The 24,364-nt window shown below is 41.9% G+C and overlaps 1 protein-coding gene across 2 annotated transcripts in view; it reads left to right on the top strand.

Annotated features, from left to right (window-relative positions):
- LCMT1 (leucine carboxyl methyltransferase 1) overlaps positions 1-13,874 on the top strand; it is a 36,996-nt gene extending 23,122 nt beyond the window's left edge. For both annotated transcript variants that reach the window (XM_089682412.1, XM_089682413.1), the window contains exons 9-11: positions 5,712-5,803; positions 9,833-9,930; positions 12,649-13,874. In XM_089682412.1, the coding sequence (XP_089538538.1) occupies positions 5,712-5,803; positions 9,833-9,930; positions 12,649-12,671 (213 nt within the window). In that variant the 3' untranslated portion in view covers positions 12,672-13,874. The remainder of the gene's footprint in view (positions 1-5,711; positions 5,804-9,832; positions 9,931-12,648) is intronic.
- Positions 13,875-24,364: the final 10,490 nt, after the last annotated feature.

Below are 24,364 nucleotides of genomic sequence, written 5' to 3'. Positions count from 1 at the left end.
TGATGTCACATGGGGACTCTGATGTGATGGTAGGACCTCTGTCATGAAGAGGGGACTCTGGCATGAAGAAAAGACTCAGTGAAGTTGATTTCATTATTATAGTTGTGTGCATCTTATCAAGCACTGGTTTCCCATTTGATGAGTAACATTTAAGTTTTTTTTTTTGCATACTTTTAAAGGCTGAGGAAGCTGAAAAGGCACTCGCCAGATGATTTTGACCACTTTATCTCTAAGATGGTCAAAATGCAACCTGTTTTGTCAAAATATTACTTTTTCCTTGCACCGCAAAAGAAATTACAGATTTCTCTCCAGCAAGGTGTTATAGTTTTCTTGACGAACTATGTTTATTGAAGTAAAAAAAATTCCACCTATTAATTGACCCTCATTCTGCAAAGTACAGCTTCTCTTTAATTCAGTCAATTGAGAGGTCTTGTGATGTCCAATGCCGAGCAGTAAAAGGGTCAGTATTGACTTGGCAGATTCTACACAGGTATGTGCCACGAATGCGTTCTCATCATGAACTCAGATACAAGGCTTTGTTTGTCTCATTAATCTTTTACTAGACAAGTTACCTGTTCATCCCTGTCGATTAAGCTGACCTCAGTTTATCCTAAGGTTCATTTTGCAGTGTACAGAAACAATCGATTTTGAGATGGAAAACCTTTTTGACTCACTCTACTGTTGTGTAGATAAGATAGCAGCAGCTTTGTGCAATCATGCGTGCATGAATATTCATGAACAGGAGATCTATAGAACATGACAACTACTGTTGGATCTTGTTTGACATACAATCCCAATAATAATTTTTTTTGTGTGTTAGGAGAGACCCCATAAAGGGTCGGTTCACACCAGGAATAGCACAGGAACACGCTGTGTGCAATTCACATACATACACATTTTGAATGGGCTGAAGCCGCACCGCAACAAAATTAGTGCATGCACTACTTTTGGAAACTCACTGCAACTGCATTTCTTGGTGCTTCTGTACCATATGATCCCGTGTAGACAAACTCACTACATTTGCGACCTGCACTTGGGCTGTCATTAATTTAATATTGACACCAGTGGCAGATCGCAACTGCAGCGCGTTTTTAATACGGTGCCGGAAAAGCTCACAGAACGTGGGTTTTCTGTCCTGCGTTCTGGTGTGAAACGGTCCTAAGTACATGTGATTAGAATTGTTCATAAGTTTAACCTCCCTGGAGGTATTCCCGAGTGTAGCTCGGGGTAAAGTTTCAGCACCACAAGCGGTAACCTCGAGCTACACTCAGGAATACCCTGCAGCGTTGCTCCGGGATCTTTTCTGCACTTACCTTGTTCTGCGCTCCCGCGATATCCCCCCTGCAGTCTCCCTGGCAATGTCTTAAAATTTTAAAAGTGACATTCACTAAAATCACATAGTAAAACATTACTGTATCAAACCATTTCACATACATTTTGTCCCGAGTGCTTTGTCCGGCGCCCTGCCTGCATTTTTATTGTTCTTTCTGCCTTGAAACTGAGAAAAGTCCATGGCGTCAAAAAAGCGTCCCTTTAGGTCAAAAGCGGTTTTAGACCGGCTAGAGAACAGTGATAGTAAATCAGAACCACTTGCAGAATTGAGCGATAATTATTTGTGGGGAAATTCGTCATCAGACACTGAAAACGATTTTTCAACTTTGCTCAGTGATGTGCGAACTTGGCGCTATATTTCAAATTTCAGTGTTTTTGGTTTGATTATATTATTTAATCATTTAATTAAATTTATTATATTATTTTTTATGATAATTTTTTTAAATTATGATTTCGTGTTCCAAGTTTTATCCTACATGGAATGTTTACTAGACTCTTGTTCGGACAGATTTCAGTGAGTTATTCCTAAAAATTACAGGCCTACAATAAAAAAAAATATGTATTTCCATGCAAAAAAATTTACAGCTTTGAGCACAGAAATATGGACATAATCAGACCGCTAGGGAGGCTACAAACTTCTTTTATTTTCAGGAAAATCACAATTTTTGTGTGAAAATAAATACATAAAAGAAAATGTATTTATTGTGATTAGTCAAAAGTAGACAAATTTGTGTGTGTCGGCTGCTCCTCAGAAAGCCATGCTTTGGTAGGTCCGAGTCAGGAAAAAATAAATAGTATGGAAACTTATGCCACTGTATGGTCATCATGATGCGTTGGAGGGGTTGGGTACAGGTACAATGGGAGCAATTTAACCACTTGCCACCCTGCCACTGTAGAAATACGGCAGCAGGGCGGCACTGGCAGGCAAAACCACGTTTTAAAACGTGTGTTTTGTAAACGGGTCGCGCCGCCGCCCTATCTGTCCCGCCGATCGCCGCAGATGGCAGTCGCCGGGTCACAGCCGGTCCTTAGTGGCTCTTTCCCGGCGATCGGCGCTAAACAGTGACAGAGAGCACAGCTGCAGTAGCTGTGCTGTCTGTCACTTCCTTGTCAGCTCGAGGACGAGCTGATCGAGACCGAAGAGTTTCTCTCGATCAGCGGTGTCCCGTGCAGCACACACCCCCGCCCCCTAGTAAAACACTCCCCCTCATTCCTATAACCCTTCCCTGCAAAATAAAGTTAACCCCTTCCTCCCCAGTGCCATTAGTACAGTGTCAGTGTTTTTCTTTTTGCACTGATCACTGTATTGGTGTTTTTGGGGATGTCAATGACCCCAAGTCAGTACCCCCCAATGTCAGAATGTCTGCCGCAGTCCGGCCATAAGTCGTTGGTCGCTGCCCTAAGTCACTGATCGCTGACATTATTAGTATAAAAAAAACCCCTAAAAATCCCAGTATCTTTCCCGCCATTTGTAAACGCTATAACTTTCACGTAAACCAATTAATTTACACGTATTGGGTTTTTTTTAGCAAAGACATGGAGCAGAATGCATTTTGGCAGAAATTTATGACTAAATTTGATTTTTGCATTTTTTTTTACTGGACACGTTTTATAGCAAAAAGTCCAAAATATTGTTTTTTTTTTCCTCAAAATTGTCAGCCTTTTTTTTTATAGCGCAAAAAATAAAAACCGCACAGGCGATCAAATACCAAATAAGAAAGCTCAATTTGTGGGGAGAAAAGGATGTAAATTTCATTTATGTACCATATTGCATAACCGCGCAATTGTCCGTTAAACTAGCGCAGCGCTGTATAGCAGAAAAATGGCGTAAGTTGCAGTATTTATACCATAGTTTGTAGACGCTATAACTGTCACACAAAGCAATCAATATACACTTATTGGGATTTTTTTTACCAAAAACAAGTAGCAGAATACATTTTGGCTTAAATTTATAACTAACTTTGAGTTTACTATATATTTTTTATAGCTGAAAGTAAAAAATATTGTTTTTCTTCAAAATTTTTGGTCTTTTTTTGTTTATAGCGTGAAAAATAAAAAGCGCACAGGTGATCAAATTACCCCGAAAGAAAACTCTATTTGTGTGAAAAAAAGGACGTAAATTTGGTTTGGGTGCAGCATTGCATGACCGCGCAATTATCAGTTGAATTAGTGCAGCGCCGAGTAGCAAAAAGAGGCCTGGTCATTAAGGGGGTTAAATCCTCTGGAGGTCAAGTGGTTAATAACGCATTTGTGGAGCATTTCTGACAATGTGTAAGAAGTATTAGGAAGCCTTGCAGAAAATTCATGAGACCCATGTGACATTTTCATTGTGGGTAGTGACGTGCGACAAGTTTGTGCAGATCCTATTTGCTTTTACTGTCTGTTGCTATTGTTGCAACAGATACATAAACACCCCCATATAGAAAAGGAAAGTGGTGGGTAAATAAGATCTCTTCCATAATGGATGATGGTGCCGCAGGTGTAAGCATTGGGCCACGTATATGGGACAGATACATATTCAATTTACTGACACATATATGAGTCTGTCATAAGTGACACCAATAGTCGCACTACCGCGAGACAGATTTCTAATGAATGTCTATTACACTGCTTATGACTTAAACAGAATAGGTTCCAAGCTGTCAGGCGCTAGACTGGATATCAGTGGCTTTTTTCATCACAAGAAAAGGAGGTTAAATGTAGTTGGTGATTTAATCAGCTTTTTCCATTTAAATAATGCTTTTGTATCAGAGGTGTCTTTTAAAAATCAATGTATCATTTTCAATATGGATGAATGGAAATGACTAAATATAGACAGGCAATACTTTTATTCTTTTATGGCCAATAGACAAGCAGCTTTTGCATAATCCTCAAAAACTGACAACTGCAAGAAATGAATGTGACCCCCTCCTCCCCTCCCCGCCACCCTTATCTAGAATGCTCTGTACTAATGACAGCTCAGCTTACGCAGGAGATGAGCAAGGATTCTTTTCTTTGCATCATGGAATTCAAGCTGGGAGTTTGCTCAAGTTGTCCTTGTTGCCATTCCCTGGGCAGCTGTATGCAGCTTTCCTATAGCATAATACCCTATTGTGTACACAAGATGCTCAAAAGCCAATACATGCTGTATAAGTGTTACCATTCTTCTTTAATAAAAGCACATTTCTATGCACATGCAACCCCTTGCTTGCTTTTATCCACGCTTTGGACGCTATTTCTCACTCTGACATAAACAATGGGGCATGACTTCTTCCTCTCACACCAATAATGTTGCACTATTCCTCCCACTAGCACAAATGATGTGACTCTATTCCTTCCACTTATACTAAGGATGTAGCACTATACCTTCCACGGACTCCCAACGATGGGAGCACTATTCCTCCCACTGATTCCAAATGATGGGGGCACTATTCCTCCCACTGAGTCCAAACGATGGGGGCACTATTCCTCCCACTGAGTCCAAACGATGGGGGCACTATTCCTCCCACTGAGTCCAAACGATGGGGGCACTATTCCTCCCACTGAGTCCAAACGATGGGGGCACTATTCCTCCCACTGAGTCCAAACGATGGGGGCACTATTCCTCCCACTGAGTCCAAACGATGGGGGCACTATTCCTCCCACTGAGTCCAAACGATGGGGGCACTATTCCTCCCACTGAGTCCAAACGATGGGGGCACTATGCCTCCCACTGATTTCAAACGATGGGGGCACTATGCCTCCCACTGATTTCAAACGATGGGGGCACTATGCCTCCCACTGATTTCAAACGATGGGGGCACTATGCCTCCCACTGATTCCAAACGATGGGGGCACTATGCCTCCCACTGATTTCAAACGATGGGGGCACTATGCCTCCCACTGATTCCAAACGATGGGGGCACTATGCCTCCCACTGATTCCAAACGATGGGGGCACTATGCCTCCCACTGATTCCAAACGATGGGGGCACTATGCCTCCCACTAATTCCAAACGATGGGGGCACTATTCTTCTTCCTATTGACTACAGGGGTACTATGCAATTGTATTACTCCCACTGACCACCAAGCCTAAGGCATTATCTACTGGCCATGTTCTGGCCCCCCTAAAGTCTGACTGACAATAAACTGTCTCTTTGCATTAAAGCCAGGATCTCTAAACTTCCAAAGAATTAAGGCAAAAATAGAAAAATAGAAACAGCATGAAGTTACAAGATGTGTTTTAAATAATATATACAGACATGTAGGTTATGTCCTGTCTTGCAATATCTGATTTGTTAGACCAGGTTAAGTACAAATTTTATGTTTATACATTTTATATATTGACATTTATAAAAATGTGGAAATTCTGTTTTAATTCTTTAAAAAGTGGTGATTTTACATGATTGTATTTGTTGCAGATTGATCGACTGTTGTCTAATGGGTGGGAAGCAGCAGATGCCTTGGACATGATCCGAGTATATGGCAGTCTACCTCAGAATGATGTAGCGCGGTATGTAACCTCATACATCTATCCTGTGTCATGTCTGAATATTCATACAGTTATTTAATGCCTCTCCTGCTATAATACTACATTTGCACGGGAAACTAGCGCTAGTGGGAATGACAGCAGTTGGAATTGCTGATGCCTGTAGCTATTTCCGCCACTTGTGAACAGCTAGCTGCAGCCACCGAGCCCTGTTCACTTCAATGACAGGTTGGTGGTGACCACAGCTATCTGTGGCTGTACACCCAGCCAGCAATTACCTGATCACTGTTGGATGCACTTTGTGAGAGCGTGATAGCCGCCCATGCAAATAGCCTGACAGAACCGTATTCACAGGCCATTTATAAAGGAGGCACAGGCTCTGTGCACGCAGGCTCTGAGGAAGGGGCAAGTCTTTGAAACGTGTTAGCCTATTGGAGGTCCATTGTTCCTGTGGGGATTACCGTAACAGGCGGACCGGATATTGCTGTTCTTCATGATGAGCTTTTTCACCATTGTCGTTTGTGAGTATATCACTGGCTAAATGCGCTGTTGGGGTGCAGTCACTAGTATGGTAAATGCAGTATTTCAGATTGACATCATTGGTGACTCTTACTGTATGTGTATTGTGGGATATACTGAACACCTTCCATACAAAACTCAAAGGAAGCAATTTGAAGAGCTCTGTTTCAAACCAGGAAGCTTATTCTTATGAGATGGACCTCTCCAAATCCCCCCACACTGGATGAATGGAAGAAGCAGATTAACAAAACAATTTGCTTGGAAACCCATATCTGTAGCCATAGAGGTGTACCTGGGAGATATGACAAGCTTTTGTGCCCATGGCTAATGACTCCTGGCATGCCAACCCTGGGCGTAATGAACATAATGATAGTGGGGAACTGCTGGGCACCGGGGCGCCACTAAGACTGGCAGAACAAAACGCATACACTGATCAGCCATAGCCTTATGACCGCTGACGGGTAAAGGGAATGACATTGGCACCCTAAAGTGGGTTTGTTGAAAGTAGAAAACATGGGCAAGCGTAAGGATTTGAGCAACTTTGGCAAGGGCCGAATTGTAATGGCTAGAATTTGACTGGGTCAAAGCAACTCCAAAACTACAACTCCTGTGGGATGTTCCCGGTAATGCAGTCACACTACACCATTGCAGCACTATATGCAAAACAAATCTTTCAATCATACTTGTGGATGATATTCATGATAACGAAAACCTGGTGAGTGAAGGGATGGACGCTGCTCAACCAACCCCAGGAGTCCAATGTTAGGGAATGGCCTCAGCCACCATACTGGCCACGCCCTCTGATGCACTTTGTACCAGCCACAGGGGGGGAGGGGGCGCGCCTGGTCCAAGCCGCCACACACCCTCGGTGGACGGAGTGAAACACATCACAGGGCATGGCCAACCCCAGGAGTCCAATGTTGAGGAATGGCCTCAGCCACCGTACTGGCTATGCCCTCTGATGTGTTTTGCCCCGCCCACCGGGGGGTGGGGGCTTGGACCAAGCCCCCCCCAGTGGGGGGGGGGGGCAAAATACATCACAGGGCATGGCCAGTATGGTGGCTGAGGCCATTCCTTAACATTGGACTCCTGGGGTTGGTTGAGCTGCGTCCATCCCTTCACTTGTATTGGCTGACACCTGAATCACCCGGACTCATGCTCCCCTCTTCTGACGTGCCGGTGGGGTGATCCTTTTCCTTCCACCCGTAGCTTGGAGTAGCACCATAAGGTATACTTTTAACACAAAACCTGGCGCTATAAGAGGGAGTTCTGTAATTTTCCCAAGGGAGGAACATATGCAGGTTGCGTTCTGTTTCCTGTTACAGCCCCTGGGCTCATTTGAGCTGATTGTAGAGTGAGAGCACCGCACATGCACTGTTCTCAGGAAAAGGACAGTGTCCCTCCTGTAGTTCTACACTCATCCTGCTCGGTCCTAGTAGGAAGACAAGGTTGAGCTATGTAAAGCACTGGCCGTTTTACTAGCAGATTCCTGTTACTGGGAACAAGATTCACCGTTGTTACTAGAGGAGAGGCATGGTTGTAAGATCCGATTGGCATAGACTGCTGCTGGGGTGTAGGGTGAAGCCATGCACACTATGTTAGACACAACTACAATTTTGGCTCATTCCTACTACTTGGCTAAGATTCAAGCCATGGTTGGTACTGCCGACACTACCCAGCTCAACAAACTTTGAAAATTCAAAGGAGATAGGTGGAAATTATCAGCTACAGAGTGACTACATCCAGTCTGATGCAGTCACTGTCCAGGTATGCAGACAGCTGCTGGTGCTGGCTGTTTGGTTACAATTGCCAGCAGGGAAGATTCCTCTCTGAATGATGTTAAAGGATAAGTTCACCTTTTGGAAAAAAATAATAAATGCAGGTAAAAAATAAAAAGTGCATTTATTATTTTTGTCCAAAGGAGCCTGGAAAGCTTTGGACCAGTGATCAGTAAATATCAGAATCTCTGCTTGCCCTACGGGGTGTACAGCCAAGCAGATATTCTGACCCGAAGCTTAATTGACCTACCACAGCGCTCCACAGCGCCGTGGTAGTTCATTGAAAACTGCAAGCCGACATTCACTAAGGCAGCTGGGATTTGCAGTTCATTAATTCACGGAAGTCCGCAAATGATGCGGCCATGTGGGCCGAGCCCCGCATGGTCACGTTGTTTTCAAATTTGACAGTACAGGGAATCTTCTCCCCGTACTATCTGTCAGAGGGAGGGGGGGTGGCAGGCACAGCTGCTGCTATGGGAACATGTTACATGTTCCATCCTAAAAAAACGGGTGGAGCATATAACATGTTCCCAAAGGTGAACTTATCCTTTAAGTGTATACGTATATGGCTATCCTTACATCTTACAATCTTTGTACTATCCTGTTTTAGATTTACCTAATCTATGTAATAGGGGAACCTACTAAGGCCAGGTTCACACCCATGTTTTGTTTTTTTTGGGTTTTTTTTAGTGCTTTTTGCATTTTGCAGAATCTCACTACAATTCATTCAACATGGTTTCCTATGGGACACGTTCACATCTATGTCACATCTATGGGTTTTTAGCCGTTATGTTTTTGCAAAGGATCAGGGACCTTTTGGTTCACAGCAGATTGCAACACTCATAGGTGTGAACCAGGCCTAAATTATTAAAATAAACTGTATCCAATCAGATGGGCCCTTGCACTACATAGTTGTTTGGTAAATATAAAGAAGAATGTATAGTCAGAATGTAATGAGTGGTGAGTTTAAGATTTCTCCTCTCTTCTTCATCTGGTGATAGCTGTAAACAGTGGCTTTTAGTCTGAATGACAATGGTCAGCAAAGCAAACAGGGAAGGTCAATCAGAACAAATAGAGAAGCTGCATCGCCCTAGTAGTAGGCACAGACACCAATAAAAACTTGACAGGGGTTCTAACTCTTCCTTACACCATCCTACTAAAAAAAATATTTAGGTACATTTTATGTTACTTTTTAGTACAGGTGTCTTGTGTAAATCTCTCATCTGTACAAGGAGTCATGGAGGTGGTGGATTTACAAAAGGCAAATAGACTGTGCACTTTGCAAATACAGTTGCATTCATTTCCCTAGAGCTTAGTAAACGTGGTAGAGCTCTGCTGATTTCCATCATCCAATCATGTACAAGCAAAATGACATTTTTAAAAAATTTCTCTGCACCTAATTGGATATTATTTACAGTCAAGCTTTACCACATTTACACTTACTATGTGCAACTGAAAATGAGTGCAACTGCACTTGCAAAGTGCAGTCTATTTGCCTTTAGTAAATCAACCCCAATATGTTTTATTTTCTCTAGGGGCTCCAGCTTTTGTCCATAATTTTAAACCTATAATGGTAGGTTATTTTGCTTTGGTTATTTGCCCTGATAGGTGTATATTTGTGCTGGGGACGTGATGTAATCAGTGGCAGGGATTGATGTCGATGTACTCTGTAAAACTTTACACTGTAAAGTTTTTTGAAACTATATAAATGAATGCAATAAATAAGTAAAATACCATTTTGTCTCCCCTCTCCCAGGATTGAGAAGCTGGAATTTTTGGATGAGAAGGAATTACTGGAACAGCTGCTTCTCCACTACTGCATCACCTGGGGTACAAAAGACTCATTACACTTGGGTAAGGACATTTTGTCTCAGCATATTTTAAAAAAACTGATGCGTACATCGTGGACCACTCTTTTAAATTTTTTTCTCTCAATTGAGTCTTCTGACCTCGGAGATGGAGACTGTGGAAATTCAGCAGGTGGATGGTCTTATAGAAGTTTTTTTTGTAAAAATAGAACAAACTTATAAACCATATAGAGATTCAAGAGCATTAGCCATAGCAGTTTGTGGTGCTGCTTAGGTGCAAAGATCCAAGAGATGAAATGCTAGTAGGTGATTCAGGATAGAAAAACAAAGAATCCAGCACAAACTTTTATAGTGTAGTAATTAAAGACAATTCAATTTATTAAAAAACAAATAGAATATGTAAGGGAGAGCATGTAATTGTCTGACAGAAGGGCCGCTGAGCTGCTCAGTCCGCATATTTGTGCAGGACAGACTGAGAAGGAGCCTGGTCAGGCTGCAGAAAGCACTGTGCTGCTTTCTAGAAGCACTGATGCACTCAAAAAGAAACTGAACGTTGTCCGTGGGGAGTCCACCCGCCTGCATGACGTCATCTACGGACATGTGCCGAGGGGAGGCACAGGCGCACCGTTCAGCCCCACCGCCGGCACCCTGTAAAACTCTATAGGAGGCTGAAAGCTGCTTCCGGCTGAACGGTGCAGAGAGTACAGCTGATCTTTTCCTCTTTACTGATTTACCATGCCTTGTTCTGCACTTTATCAACAGAGTTGCTTTCACACAAAGACAGTCCAGATCAAGGCATGGTAAGTCAGTAAAGTAGAAAAGATCCGCTGCCTGCCTTTTTGCGCACATCTTCCAGAGTTCAGTTCCTCATTAACATATTTCAAAATTTTTAAGGTTAACGCCCAGGGACGAATTCTCACAAGACCATCTGTTTACGTTCCAAGGTTTCATTTCTGGGCGCATACTGCTGTGAAAGTTGGTAGCACTCGGCGCACTGTCCAACCGCAGAAGCTTTCCTCCTCTTATAGAGTTTTACAGGGTGCTGACAGCGGGGCTGGATGGGTGCGCCTGTACTTTCTGCCCACATCTAAATGCCAGAGTCTCATACACCCTGCCTTTATTAAGATGGCTGCCTTCACACAGAGACAAAGGCAGGGTCTTGCTTCCTCATGTCCGAACCTACTGCAATGAGAACAGTGGGCAGCACAGTAGTGTGATATCACCAAATCTCCTGAGACTATCAGTCAGTGGCAGCAGTACCTTAAATCTCACACTGTAGATATACAGTTATGGGGCTTTAGGCACAGGATGCCTAGGTACATTCACATACTGTTCTTCAGTAGTAATTGCAGACAAGAGGTAGATTTTAAAGGTGACTGCTTAGGTACAAATAAAACTTTTAGGCATAAGCTACGACATATCCAAAATTCACTTTTTGAGCTCAGTTTCAATCTAACAATAAACAGTTCCTATGTACAGAAAACCTTTTACTCTTTAAAGAAGACGTATAGCCAAAGCTCTTTTGGCTGTACTTCTGGGGATCACAGGAGTGCAGTTCTTTCTGCACTTCTATGACCCGTTTTCAGCTGTCAGCATGTTATATCTCGCTGTCGCTTGAGGTCACAGAGCTGGTACAGGCTCTGAAAAGATCCGAATCATATGGTCGGGATCTGCCCAGAAGTCTGGATCGCCAGCTTTCTCAGCTAGGGGGCCACTCTTGCCCTATGCACAGCTCAGTGCTCCAGCGAGCACTGGAGGAGCAGAGAGCCGATGACTGACAGTCACTGGCTCTGCTCATGGAACACTGAAAACTGAGAGAACAGTGGTCTTTGATTGCTCAGCTCTTAGAGTCTTAGAATCGCTCAGCTCTTAGTGCTCACAGGGGGGAGGGGCTACAGATGCAGCATTGGTACCTAGGTAAGTATATATTTTTTTTTTTGTTAACCCACACTTCTCTTTTAAAGTATAAGTTCGCCTTTTGGGAAACATAATAAATGCACTTATTTTTGCAGGAAAAAACATGCATTTATTTATTTTAAGCAGCCTGGATAGCTTTGCACCCATGATCAGGGGTGCAATGCCAGACTCTTGCTGACAAGCTCTGCAGCTTTCAGCCCATATCTTCACATGGGCTGACTGTTCACAAACTGCAGGGCTTGTGAATGAACTACAAGGACGCTCATCAGTCCATTCAGAACTACAAGCCATCAGCCACAAAGGATGACGGTGCTTGTAGTTTAAGTGTTTCACAGAAAACTGTGAAAGAATGACGAGGCTCTGTGGGTGGAGCCCTGCATGGCCGCTTTATATTCAAATAGTGATAGCGGGCGTCAGGAGAAGATCCTGCTCGCTTTCGCTTTGGGGGGGTGGGGGGGGGGAGCAGGACAGACTGCAGTTGCTGGAACATGTTACATCTTCCACCTTTTTAATATGGGTGAAACATATAACATGTTCCAAAAGGTGAACTTATCCTTTAACGTACATATTCATCCTTGCCCCTGTGAGACCTGGGATGTGTTCTTGTCTTGCCAAATGGAAAATATTATTATTATTATTATTATTATTATACAGGATTTATATAGCGCCAACAGTTTGCTCAGCGCTTTACAATATAAGGGGAGACAATACAACAACAATACAGTTCAATACAAGAGGGTTAGGAGGGCCTGACCCTGGGAGCTTACAATCCAAGAGATGACCACACATATAAAAGATTCTAATGTCTGTTCCGGATAGCTGTCATCCCTCTTTCTTGTCTTTCTAGGTCTGTCGGAAATCATGTTTTGACTGTACAGAAAAGTGAACCGACCGTGATATTCCTATCACACTAACTTATTCATATTGGTAAATGTTGGCTGACTGAAGACATTTTGGCTTTCTATTTTCCTAGCAAGACCTAACAGAATACAATCTTCCTGATGCTAAGGGCTTTGTGAGCCTTCTGTGTTTCCAGAGTCATAAACAAATCTCCCATGTCTGTGGAAGTCTGGCTGCAAGCATGGAATGAAGTTAATGTGCAATTTGCATGTACTCAGTAGCCTCCAAAGTGCAAACTTCATTGACAGTTTGCTTGTTTATGTTACTTTTTATTATGATAAGCAAATATTACACAGTACAAGGTTTGGCACTGCTCCCTTCCTGAGCTTTCCTTTTATTTCTTCTGTTGTCTGGAGATTGCAGCTAATTTAAATTCCATTATTTGAAATGTTTTTGCAAGTATTGTAAAGCCCATAGTGACATATAAGGGTGCCCATTATCATTTTCAGTACAACAAATCTTCAATTCTTAGACCTATACTCTCTGGTCCTGGTGATGGTGTCTGTTTGTGGATATCCACTCAGGAACGCCAGTGAATTTAAAGTGGTATTAAACCCAAAAGCAAACCTGTATTATATTGCAGCTTACCAGTTCTTAGATGTAATGTCTGCATTAGTTTTCTTTTTTAGGATTTCTTTCTTTTGTTTCTCCTGGTGATTAAGCCTGTAGGTCTGTTCTTTTTCAACAGAACAAGCTGTTCTGCTGATGTAGCAGTTAGAAGGTTGAAAAAAAAACCATTTACCACTGACAGGGTGATGACAGTGGTTAGTTATTATTTATTCATATAAAACCTTTATCCACAGATGGGCAGTTCTTTCATAATGACTGATTATTGATGAGGTGTCTGCTAGTCTTAGTGAAAATCATACAACCACTAGGATTGGGTGTGGACTTCTTCCTGACCCAGCCAACTATATCATATGGGGAGGAAGGCTTGAGCTCTTCATGTGTAGGGAACGATTGATGATCTGCCAGGAGAGATTACCCATAATGTCAGAAGTTTCTTCATGCCATAAATTACAGATTCAATAATATAAAATGATTGCAAGTGTCACGGATGTCCACAAATTGTAAGTGTCACAAGCTAAGCTGGAATGTGTTGCAGTATTTTTATTGGCTGTGTAACTCCATTCTTAATGATCTGTCTTATTAAAAGTGCTTATTCTTATCATAGATTGTGAAATGATTGTTTTAAGAGAATCTGTTACTTTTGGTATATCCTATTAATCAGGTCTATGAAAGTTATCAAGTGTTAGTTTTATTATAATATATAATGTACTTTACTATAAATGGCTATTTTTGGAAAACTTTCTTTTTCTGGAGTTATGTGTGGTGGAATGAGTGTGTGCATGTATGAATGTATGTGTCGTGTGTATAACACAAACGCACACACGTTTGGGCACCCCAGCTAAAAATTTGTATTAATGTACATAAAGAAGCCAAGGGAAGATGGAAAAATCTCCAAAAGGCATCAAATTACAGATTAGACATTCTTATAATATGTCAACAAAAGTTAATTTTATTTCCATCATTTACACTTTCAAAATAACCGAAAACAAAAAAAAATGGCGTCTGCAAAAGTTTGGGCACCCTGCAGAGTTAATATCTTGTACTGCCCCCTTTGGCAAGTATCACAGCTTGTAAACGCTTTTTGTAGCCAGCCAAGAGTCTTTCAATTCTTGTTTGAGGTATCTTTGCCCATTCTTCCTTACAAAAGTCTTCCAGTTCTTTGAGATTTCTGGGCTGTCTGTCACGCACTGCTCTTTTAAGGTCTATCCATAGATTTTCAATTATGTTGATGTCAGGAGATTGTGAAGGCCATGGCAAAACCTTCAGTTTACGCCTCTTGATGTAATCCCCCGTGGATTTTGAGGTGTGTTTAGGATCATTATCCATTTGTAGAAGCCATCCTCTCTTTAACTTCAGCTTTTTCACAGATGGCATCAAGTTACCATCCAAAATTTGCTGAAATTTTATTGAATCCATTTTTCCTTCTACTCGTGAGATGTTCCCTATGCCACTGGCTGTAACACAACCCCAAAGCATGATTGATCCAACCCCATGCTTAACAGTTGGACAGAGGTTCTTTTCATTAAATTCTGTGCCCCTTCTTCTCCAAACGTACCTTTGCTCATTCCGGCCAAAAAGTTCAATTTTAACCTCATCGGTCCACCGAACTTGTTTCCAAAATGCATCAGGCTTGTCTATATGTTCATTTGCAAAGTTCAAACGATGATTTTTGTGGTGAGGACGTAGAAGAGGTTTTCTTCTGATGACTCTTCCATGAAGACCATATTTGTAGTATCTCTTTATAGTGGAATAGTGTACCACAACTCCAGTTTCTGCCAGATCTTTCTGGAGGGATCGTGCAGTCAAACGTGGGTTTTGAATTGTTTTTCTCACAATCCTGCGAGCTGTTCTGTCTGATATTTTTCTTGGTCTTCCAGATCTTGCTTTAACTTCCACTGTTCCTGATGACTGCCATTTCTTTCTTACATTCTGAACAGAAGATATTGACATCTAAAAACGCTTTGCTATCTTCTTATAGCCTTCTCCAGCTTTGTGAGCGTCAACTATTTTCAGTTTCAGTTTTCTAGACAGCTGCTTAGAAGAACCCATGGTGCTGATTGTTGGGGCAAGGTCAGATGAGTCTGGGCATTTAAAACCTTTGAGATTGACATCACCTGGTCTTCCCAGACGATGATTGAGAACAATCCATGACACTGGCAGGTCTCAGCTTTGCAAAGGGGGCAGTGCAGGCTATAAATTCTGCAGGGTGCCCAAACTTTTGCAGACGCCATTTTTTTGTTTTCTGTTATTTTGAAAGTGTAAATGATGGAAATAAAATCTAACTTTTGTTGACATATTATAAGAATGTCTAATCTGTAATTTGATGACTTTTGGAGATTTTTCCATCTTTCCTTGGCTTCTTTATGCACATTATTACAAACTTTTAGCTGGGGTGCCCAAACGTTTGATCCCCACTGTGTATGTATGTGTGTATATATATATATATATATATATATATATATATATATATATATATATATATGTGTGTGTGTGTAATAAATACACACACACACTTACTTCCAATTTTGCCACAAGTTTCTCACATAGAAATTAGATCAAAAGTGGGCTCCCACTCCATCCACTTACATATGCATCAAGACAACGAGGATGCGATCTCCATATATTGCATTATCTTCATTTGAAAACTGTACAGTTTCAAGCATAAGGGTTCATGTACACTGCAGCTGATAAACTGACTGACGTTTAGGAACTGTTTAGCGGTTTTCTTCATCAGCCCCTGAACTCTCCCTAATGTTTTCCTTTGTGTCCATGTACACATCATTGTTTACAGGCAGTTCAGTTTACAGTCCTTTTTTTTTTTTAACACACCAAACTTGCGTTCAGGAGTAGATTTTACCGGCGTTTAAACGTGTTTTATAAGCTTTTGCGTTTAGAAGCGTTTTTTAACTGTTCCATATCCAGATGCTGTCCAGAGCCTTTTTTCATCATCAGAAATGCATGCAGAGCATTTTCCATGTGTTCAAATGGACCCGGTACACCAGCGCAGTCAGTTCCAGGTTTCATGTGAAGCAAAAAAATGGTAGAACGTGCCGCATTATGCTCATGATGGGATCCATAGTGAATACAACCAGAAATGACAGGTCATCTCCACACATACTGCGCTCTCTGCTTCTGCTCACTCCATTTCTCACAAATGTCTGAAATAGTTAATTATCTACTGTTTTTCAGTGCATTCTGGACATTTTGGAAGGTCTCCTGAGGTTATCTTTTAAAAACGCTTCTAAATGCAAACTGACATAAACGCGGTATGCAAACGTGGCTAAACTGGCATTTTTTAACCTTTGTTTTCCAGCAGTCAGTCTCTAGTGTTCAGAAGAGTTTTCCAAACGTCCCATGTACATGAGCCCTAACAATGCTCTTCATCAAGCTGTATATATGCATTTCAAGTACAGATCTTGCAATATATGGAGATCGCATCTTTATTTTCTTGATAATTAAATGTGTTTTTACATGCAACCAGTATACATATCTGACTCTGTCTTGATATCCCCTGTACTTGAGGCCTCAGAATGGGATAGACAACATTCCAGCCAGTAGGCCTCTGCTGTAGTGCTCATGTGCAACCAGCAGAAAGAGTAGCGTGGATGTCATCAGTGTTCCGCTGCTCCGCTGTCCAACAGGCTAGGGTATGTCCATGACTAAACTGTATTACCTAACTGCAGCAGAGAATAGTGGGGTCATCTGCCTGGCTGTGCTGTCTATGAAGGTTATATACTGTAGATCACAAGTGTGTTTGAAAAGAATATTAAATCCTTTGGCTGGTAATACAGTTTACATACTGAATATGTATTTGAACGTCATATTTAGCTGTTTTCTGGAATTCATATTTAAATGCTATTAATAGTAAATATGTTTTAAGTATTGCATTTTATATTTCAGTGCAATTTAATATCAGGCTTACAGTAGGAATGGCTCCTGAGAGAGAACAGGAGGAAAGCTGACTGACGCATTTAAACCTGCTGTTTGTGTGTCTCCTGAAAGGCCAGTATTTCACGCTCTTATGATGGAAAAGCAAACCTGTGAATTAGTTAAAGGTTAAGTTCACCTTTTGAGAAAAATAATAAATGCATATTTTTTGCATGGATAAAAAAAATATACATTTATTTTTTTTTCTGAGGAGCCTGCAGAGCAATGCACTTGAAATCAGCAGATCACGGGTGCAATCTCATGCACTTGCAGACTCTCAGGATAGCTGTCTGCCTGTACATTGTACAGGCAGGCAGTTACTTGAGAGCAGGAAGAATCCATGAACTACCAGAGCACTCAGTGCAGGGAGGGGATCCCCTTCCCGCTGTCGCAGGGAGGGCGATGCGGAGTGCAGCTGCTAGAACATGTCACATGTTCCACCCTAAAAACTAGTGTAACTTGCCAACTTATCCTTTTACACGTTCAAAACTATGCCCACAAAAGAGCAATCATCAAAACATTCCAGGACATATTTTTTCTCCTGTTTCCCAAGAGTGCTGTCAGTGACCAATAAATTGCATATGAAAATACTGACTTTCTTGAAGTCACATCCAACTTTCTCCCATTTGGCAATGTCCAAGATCCTGGCTTAGCCTGAAATGCTGAGTTTGGGTGGTTTGAGAACACAGGGTCACACTTTCAGGCATAGCTGTATTTTATGGTGACCGATACAACTGAGATACATGTCACTGATGTGACAAAAGAGCACTAAACCAATAAGTTGAGAGAAGACAAATTTTAATATTGGTATTTGTTCAGCAAGACCGTAAAAATGTGAAGATATATTATACCCAAAAGCAAACACTTATTATATTTGCATTTTATCAGTTCTTAGATATGACTGTATTCATTTTCTTTTTTATGCTTTCTTTCCATTATTTTCACCTAGTGATCTGGCCAGTAAGTCTGTTGTTTTTCAAAAGAACAAGCTCTCTTGTAGATGTTTCATTTAATACTGTTGGGACAAACCATTTACCCCACTGACAGGGATGCTTAGAGTGATCAGCTTTTATTTCTTCATCTAAAACAAGGTCTCCAAACTTTCTAGTCAAAGGGCTAGTTTACTGTCCTTTAGACTTTAGAGGGGGCCAGACTTTGAAAGTAGAAAAGGTCCCGATGTCAGTGGAGCAAAAACAATGCCACTTTTTTGTCTTCAGTGGGAGGAATTATGCCATATTGTTAGTGTCAGCGAGAATTGTGCTCCATCAGTGGTGCCATTGGGCCCCATTGTTGGTGTCATTGGGAGAAATTGTGACCCATCGTTGGTGTTGTTGGGAGGAATTGTGCCCCATAATTGGTGTCACATGGAAGAATAGCGTTCCATCATTGTGTCAGTAGGGGGAATTATGCCCCATCATTGATGTCAGTGGGCCCCATCGTTGATGGGGCACTATTGCTCCCAATGACATCAACGATGGGGCCCACTGACACCAATGATGGGGCATAATTGCTCCCAATGACATCATTTGTGTCAGTAGGGGGAATTATGCGCCATTGATGGTGTCAGTGGGCCCAATCGTTGATGTCATTGGGAGCAATTGTGCCCCTTCATTTGTGTCAGTAGGGGGAATTATGCCCCATCATTGGTGTCAGTGGACCCCATCGTTGATGGGGCACAATTGCTCCCAATGACATCAACGATGGGTCCCACTGACACCAATGATGGGGTATAATTGCTCCCAATGACATCATTTGTGTCAGTAGGGGGAATTATGCCCCATCGATGGTGTCAGTGGGCCCAATCGTTGATGTCATTGGGAGGAATTGTGCCCCATCATTGGTGTTAGTGGGGGGAATTATGCCCCATTGTTCGTATCAGTGGTTGAAATAGTGCCCCAAAGGCCAAATAAAAGCAAGCAAAGGGCCGTAGTTTGGAGACCACTGATCTAAAACCTTTATTCCAAAAGAAAAAAAAAACTGTTGCTGTAACTGCATGTGTAACTGCAGCATGAGCCTGAGTTTGGCTTCAATATGTTACTGTATCAAAATATGCTAGTACATCTAACACTGCTGTCTGCTGCTCCCCCTGTGCTCTGTCATCCAGAGTGGAGGCACTCTTAGTGTGCATCCACACATGGGAGCTTCTCCGTTTTCACAGCTAATTGACAAAGTAGTTGTTCAGTGTTTAAGTTCAGGTTTGCATCAGGATCAGGTCAGGATTTTATCCTGTTCACAACTGCAAGACGTGCGATTCCGAAGAATTCCCATAGAAGTCAATGAGCTTGAACCTGAGCCAGACCGCACTGCTCAGAAAACTGACAGGACTCTTTATCAATACGCACTGAATCCGCACTCCAGCTGCACTGGCCATATGTGAACATGCACAATAGAAAGCAGTGTTCTTTCACATGTCATCCAAACTGGATGCGGTTCAAAACACATCCAATTCAAATATGTGAACCGGCTCTAATACAGAAGGTGTTACTGGCCAGATCACCAGGTGAAAACCGAGGGAAAAAGCCTGAAAAAGAAAACTAATGCATCCACCACATATAATGATTGGTAAGCTGCAATATATAACCTTTTTGGGTTTAATACCGCTTTAAAGTATAAAAATGTTATGTTTTGCTGAACAGACAACAATAGTAAATGTTTTTGCACTCTCAGCTCTTTTTTTGGACTCTGTATACACAGATGGAACCGAGGACCAGCTGCTTAGAAAAAGAAGAAAGAATCTACGACTTTTTTTTGTTGACTATAGCAGCTGTAGGAAAATAAGGAAAATCAAGCAGCTAACTGAAATTGCTGTCCAGAAAACACTGATATTTAGTTACACTCCGAAATCTCTCCATTTATGTTCAGATGCGTTTGATGAAATATAAGGGCTTTATGGGGTTCTATTTTCCTTGAAAAATATTCCAAATTGTTGAAGTTAAACAACGATGAACATAGCAGCAAAGAGACAACAGAAGCACAAGGAAAGAAGTGTGTGAAAACAATAGAAAAAAATACTTTTTATGACAGAACTAGAATGCTACAGTTTTTGTAAAGACACTTTTACTTTTTTTTTTGTGGCATAATTGACCTGTTTCATTCGTTTTTGAAAGGGGCCAACACTTTCTAACATGATGGAAGTCTCCTCTTCAGCCAATGATCTCCTAGCAATTTCCTGCTGTTCTCCTTCAGTTATACAGGTGCATCATAGGGGATAACCAGGACAGCCCAAGTAGGGGCCCTTCCAACTGAGCAATTCAGTTCTCATCAAAGGAAGTTGCAGATACCAGACCAGAGATGGAATACATCAGGACTCGTACCCTATTGATTTCATTCTGTAGGTATTAAAGCGGAGTTCCACTCACCCTGTCAAAAAATAAGTCCGCAGCTACAAAAACTGTAGCTGCTGACTTTTAAAAAACAGCCACTTACCTGGCCCTCGGTCCCGTGGTGTGTCCTCCGCAGTCTGTTTCACCGGCTGTCCTGTATTCCAGGAGGTCGGCAATTTCAGTGTGGGCCCCTGGCTGTGATAGCTTGCGGCTTCACAGCTGGGTACCCACTGCGCATGTGCGAGTAGCGCTGCACTTCATGAATGGTCCTGTAGTCTTCTGGGACCTGTCAGTGTCCCAAAAGACTACGGGGGGGAGGACACCTTCTGTTTCCGATCACCTAGGCGATCGGACTGGAAGTGGGAGCTGGTACCTGTCAAATTTGGGTACCCGCTCCCCACCCCCCAAAGGTGCCAATCCTTAATGGGGAGCGGGGGAGCAGTCCTTAAAGCAGAACTTTCCCTTTTGGGTGGAGCTCCGCTTTAAGAATAATCTTTTAGTGTCTGATTTGGTTAAACATAATCTCTTCACAGATTTTGATGATTTTCATCCTCCATCTTTACTATACCACATTTACATCGCTGTGCTAAAGTAATAGTCAGTTGTGAAAAATACTGTAAATTAAAAATACTTTCAGAAATAGAAGTGTTAATAGTTTTTTTTATTCATTAAAATGGAAAGTAAATGAACAGAAGAGAAATCTAACTTTTGCACAGTACTAACATTTGTGAAAGAATGGGTCGCTCTCAGGAGCTCAGTGAATTCAAGCATGGTACCATGATAGGTTGCAATCTGTGCAATAAGTCCATCCTTGACATTTCCTTGTTACAAAATATTCCACGGTCAACTGTTAGTGGTATTATAACAAAGTGGAAGCAACTGGGAACAACAACTCAGCTGTGAAGTGGTAGGCCACGTCACATGACAGAGTGGGGTCAGTACATGCTGAAGTGCACAGAAGTTGCCAACTGTCTGCAGGGCCAATAGCTAAAGACCTTCAAACTTCATGTGGCCTTCAGATTAGCACAGCAGTGTGTAGAGAGCTTCATGGAATGGGTTTCCATGGCCGAGAAGCTGCACCCAAGCCTTACATCACCAAGTGCAATGCAAAGCATCGGATGCAGTGGTGTAATGCATGCCGCCACTGGACTTTAAAGCCGTGAAGACGTGTTCTCTGGAGTGACCAATCACGCTTCTCTGTCTGGCAATCCGATGGACATGTCTGAGTTTGGTGGTTGCCAGGAGAACGGTACTTGCCTGACTGCATTGTGCCAAGTGTAAAGTTTGGTGGAGGGGGGATTATGGTGTGGGTTTTTTTTTTTTTCTTCAGGGGTTGGGCTTGAGCCCCTAGTTCCAGTGAAGGGAACTCTTAAAGTGTCAGCATAGGAAGACATTTTGGACAATTTCATGCTCCCAACTTTGTGAGAACAGTTTGAGGATGGCTCTTTCCTGTTCCAACATGACTGCGCATCAGTGCACAAAAAGATAAAGACATCATGAGCCATTTTGGGGTGGAGGAACTTGACTGGCCTGCACAGAGTCCTGACCTGAAACCGATAGAACACCTTTGGGATGAATTATAGTGGAGACTGCGAGCCAGGTCTTCTCGTCCGACATCAGTGCCTGACCTCACAAATGTGCTTCTGGAAGAATGGTCCAACCTTCCCATAGACACCCTCCTAAACCTTGTGGACGGCCTTCCCAGAAGAGTTGAGTCTGTTATTGCTGCAAAGGGTGGGCCAACTCAATACTGAACCCTACGGACTAAGACTGGGGGCCATTAAAGTTCATGTGCGTGTAAGGGCAATACTTTTGGCAATATAGTGTATATTTGCAGGAAAAAGACGTGCATTTATTATCATTTTCACAGGAGCTTGCAGAGCATTACACCCAGGTCCTGCGGACACTGCCTTCAACTTCTTGCCTGTACCTCCATAAGGGTGACGAAACACGTAGGGTGGGGCTTCTGGCGGTGGATTTGTGCACGGTGATTTGTGTTTTTTCACATGAAGTTTAAACTTTGAAGAAATAAGCACTTTCATATATTTTTGGTATTGGACATTTATATATTTTTTTCCACAATTTGTGTTTATTGAATAAGTCACATAAAGACACTTTTTACTGGGGACTATTTACTTTTTGATTATTTATTTTGATTTTAATATATGATTGGTTTAAATCTATTTAGAGTTGTTTTAGCACTGTAAACGTATAGCAAGAAGGAGCGCTGCCTTTTTTTGATCTATATGCATACCTTGTTAAGGGTTTGGGTGAGCTGCTCTTTCTAATTTGCATATTAAGTTGCATATTGGTTGGTGATTGATTTTTAGTGGCGCTGTCCATATTCTTATTATTTATCATAAGTTCAAAAATGCCTTATTTGATTGGACTTTAGCTCTCAGATGTGCATTATCATATTTGCTCCTTGTATATATGGTCTGCCTGACATGACTGCATCCGCTAATCACACCGAAGCTCTGGGAGTGTAATATAATCCTGAGTCAATATTAGATGTTGTAATGCTCCTTTTTCCCCTGAAACAAAAATTCTGGCCACGTACTTCAGCTGTGTTTGTTGTTCTCACAGCACGCTCTCTCGCTGCAGGTCCTCTTTATTTCAGCGGTGACCTTGGAAGGAAGAATCTGGCATCATACATCCCACAACCATCTAAAGTGCCTCTCTTTCCAAACACAACACGCTGATGACAAATTGCAGGCCAGTGGCGCATAATTGTCTTGCGGCATTTTGGCAGCACTTACCCAAGCAGAAAAGGGGCAGCGTTTGAAGCGGCTTGAATTAGTTAGCTTCTAAATGGGCACCTTTACTTCTCCATGAAGGCACTCAGCCCACATTTTAGATTGAAGTCAATTTGTGTATTTTTTTCTACCGACTGCTGATGTAATGCAAAAACTTGACCTGCTGACTGCCATTTTGTCACCAGAACGTGTAGTGACATTGCTACGGAGCTCCACCAGCTCCCTTTTTTTTTTCTTTTTTTTTTCTTTTTTTTTTTAACTGCAGATGTGGCTCCTCTCCCTCTGACTGATATGTCATTTGCTAAAGCATGAGCTGAGCGATCTGTTACCATAATGAGTGCACAGCCATTGGTTTTAATATATATTTGAAAAGATTGGATTTATTTTCATTTTTTTTTCTTATGTGAAAGAGATCCATTATTGTGAATAGTCTCATCATTGTTGGTATTTTAAAAACCTTTCCATGTAATAGCTTGCAATTACTGAACTACATGACGGGAGCCATTTTTTCCAATTACCTATGCAGTCTATGCTTCCCACTTTGCCCTGGTTCACGTTGCTTTATAGCTTTTCAAACAATGTAAGCCTGTAGGTTGGCCTTCTCATTGAAGACACTCAGTGTGTGGCAGACATTCTATCTCAACAGTTATTAAGGCAACTATGTAAAGTGATTTCATATGAAATGTGCAACTTTCTCAAGTGCCCACTCTACAGGTTTCTGTGTTTTTTCCAGTTACATGAGCAGCAAAGAGGAAAAACTGTGAAAATCACAAGCTACCTATAGGTTAAATACTGCAAATCTAACTTAAAATTTGTGAGCTGTGCACTTTACATGAGCAGCAAAGAGGAAAAAGTGTGAAAATCACAAGCTACCTTTAGGTTAAATACTGCAATTCTAACTTAAAATGTGTGAGTTGTGCACTGCCCCCTGCACTTCAGTGTGCTTGGTGGTGTGGAAAGCTTCACGTCCACGTTACACGCATGGAACAGGTGTATCAACTGTTCCTGACCAAGGTAGGACTTTGTGCACCCAGTTTGTGCCTTTTACCAATGTTCACCTGTGTGCATCCTCTGACCTCAAATCCAA

This window comes from Staurois parvus, unplaced genomic scaffold (assembly GCF_062004578.1).
Source record: "Staurois parvus isolate SC_StPar_1 unplaced genomic scaffold, SC_StPar_1.0 ptg000289l, whole genome shotgun sequence".
Classification (NCBI taxonomy): Eukaryota; Metazoa; Chordata; class Amphibia; order Anura; family Ranidae; genus Staurois; species Staurois parvus.
The sequence above is the reverse complement of the archived record's forward strand: the minus strand, read 5'-3'. Positions and strand labels throughout refer to the sequence as shown.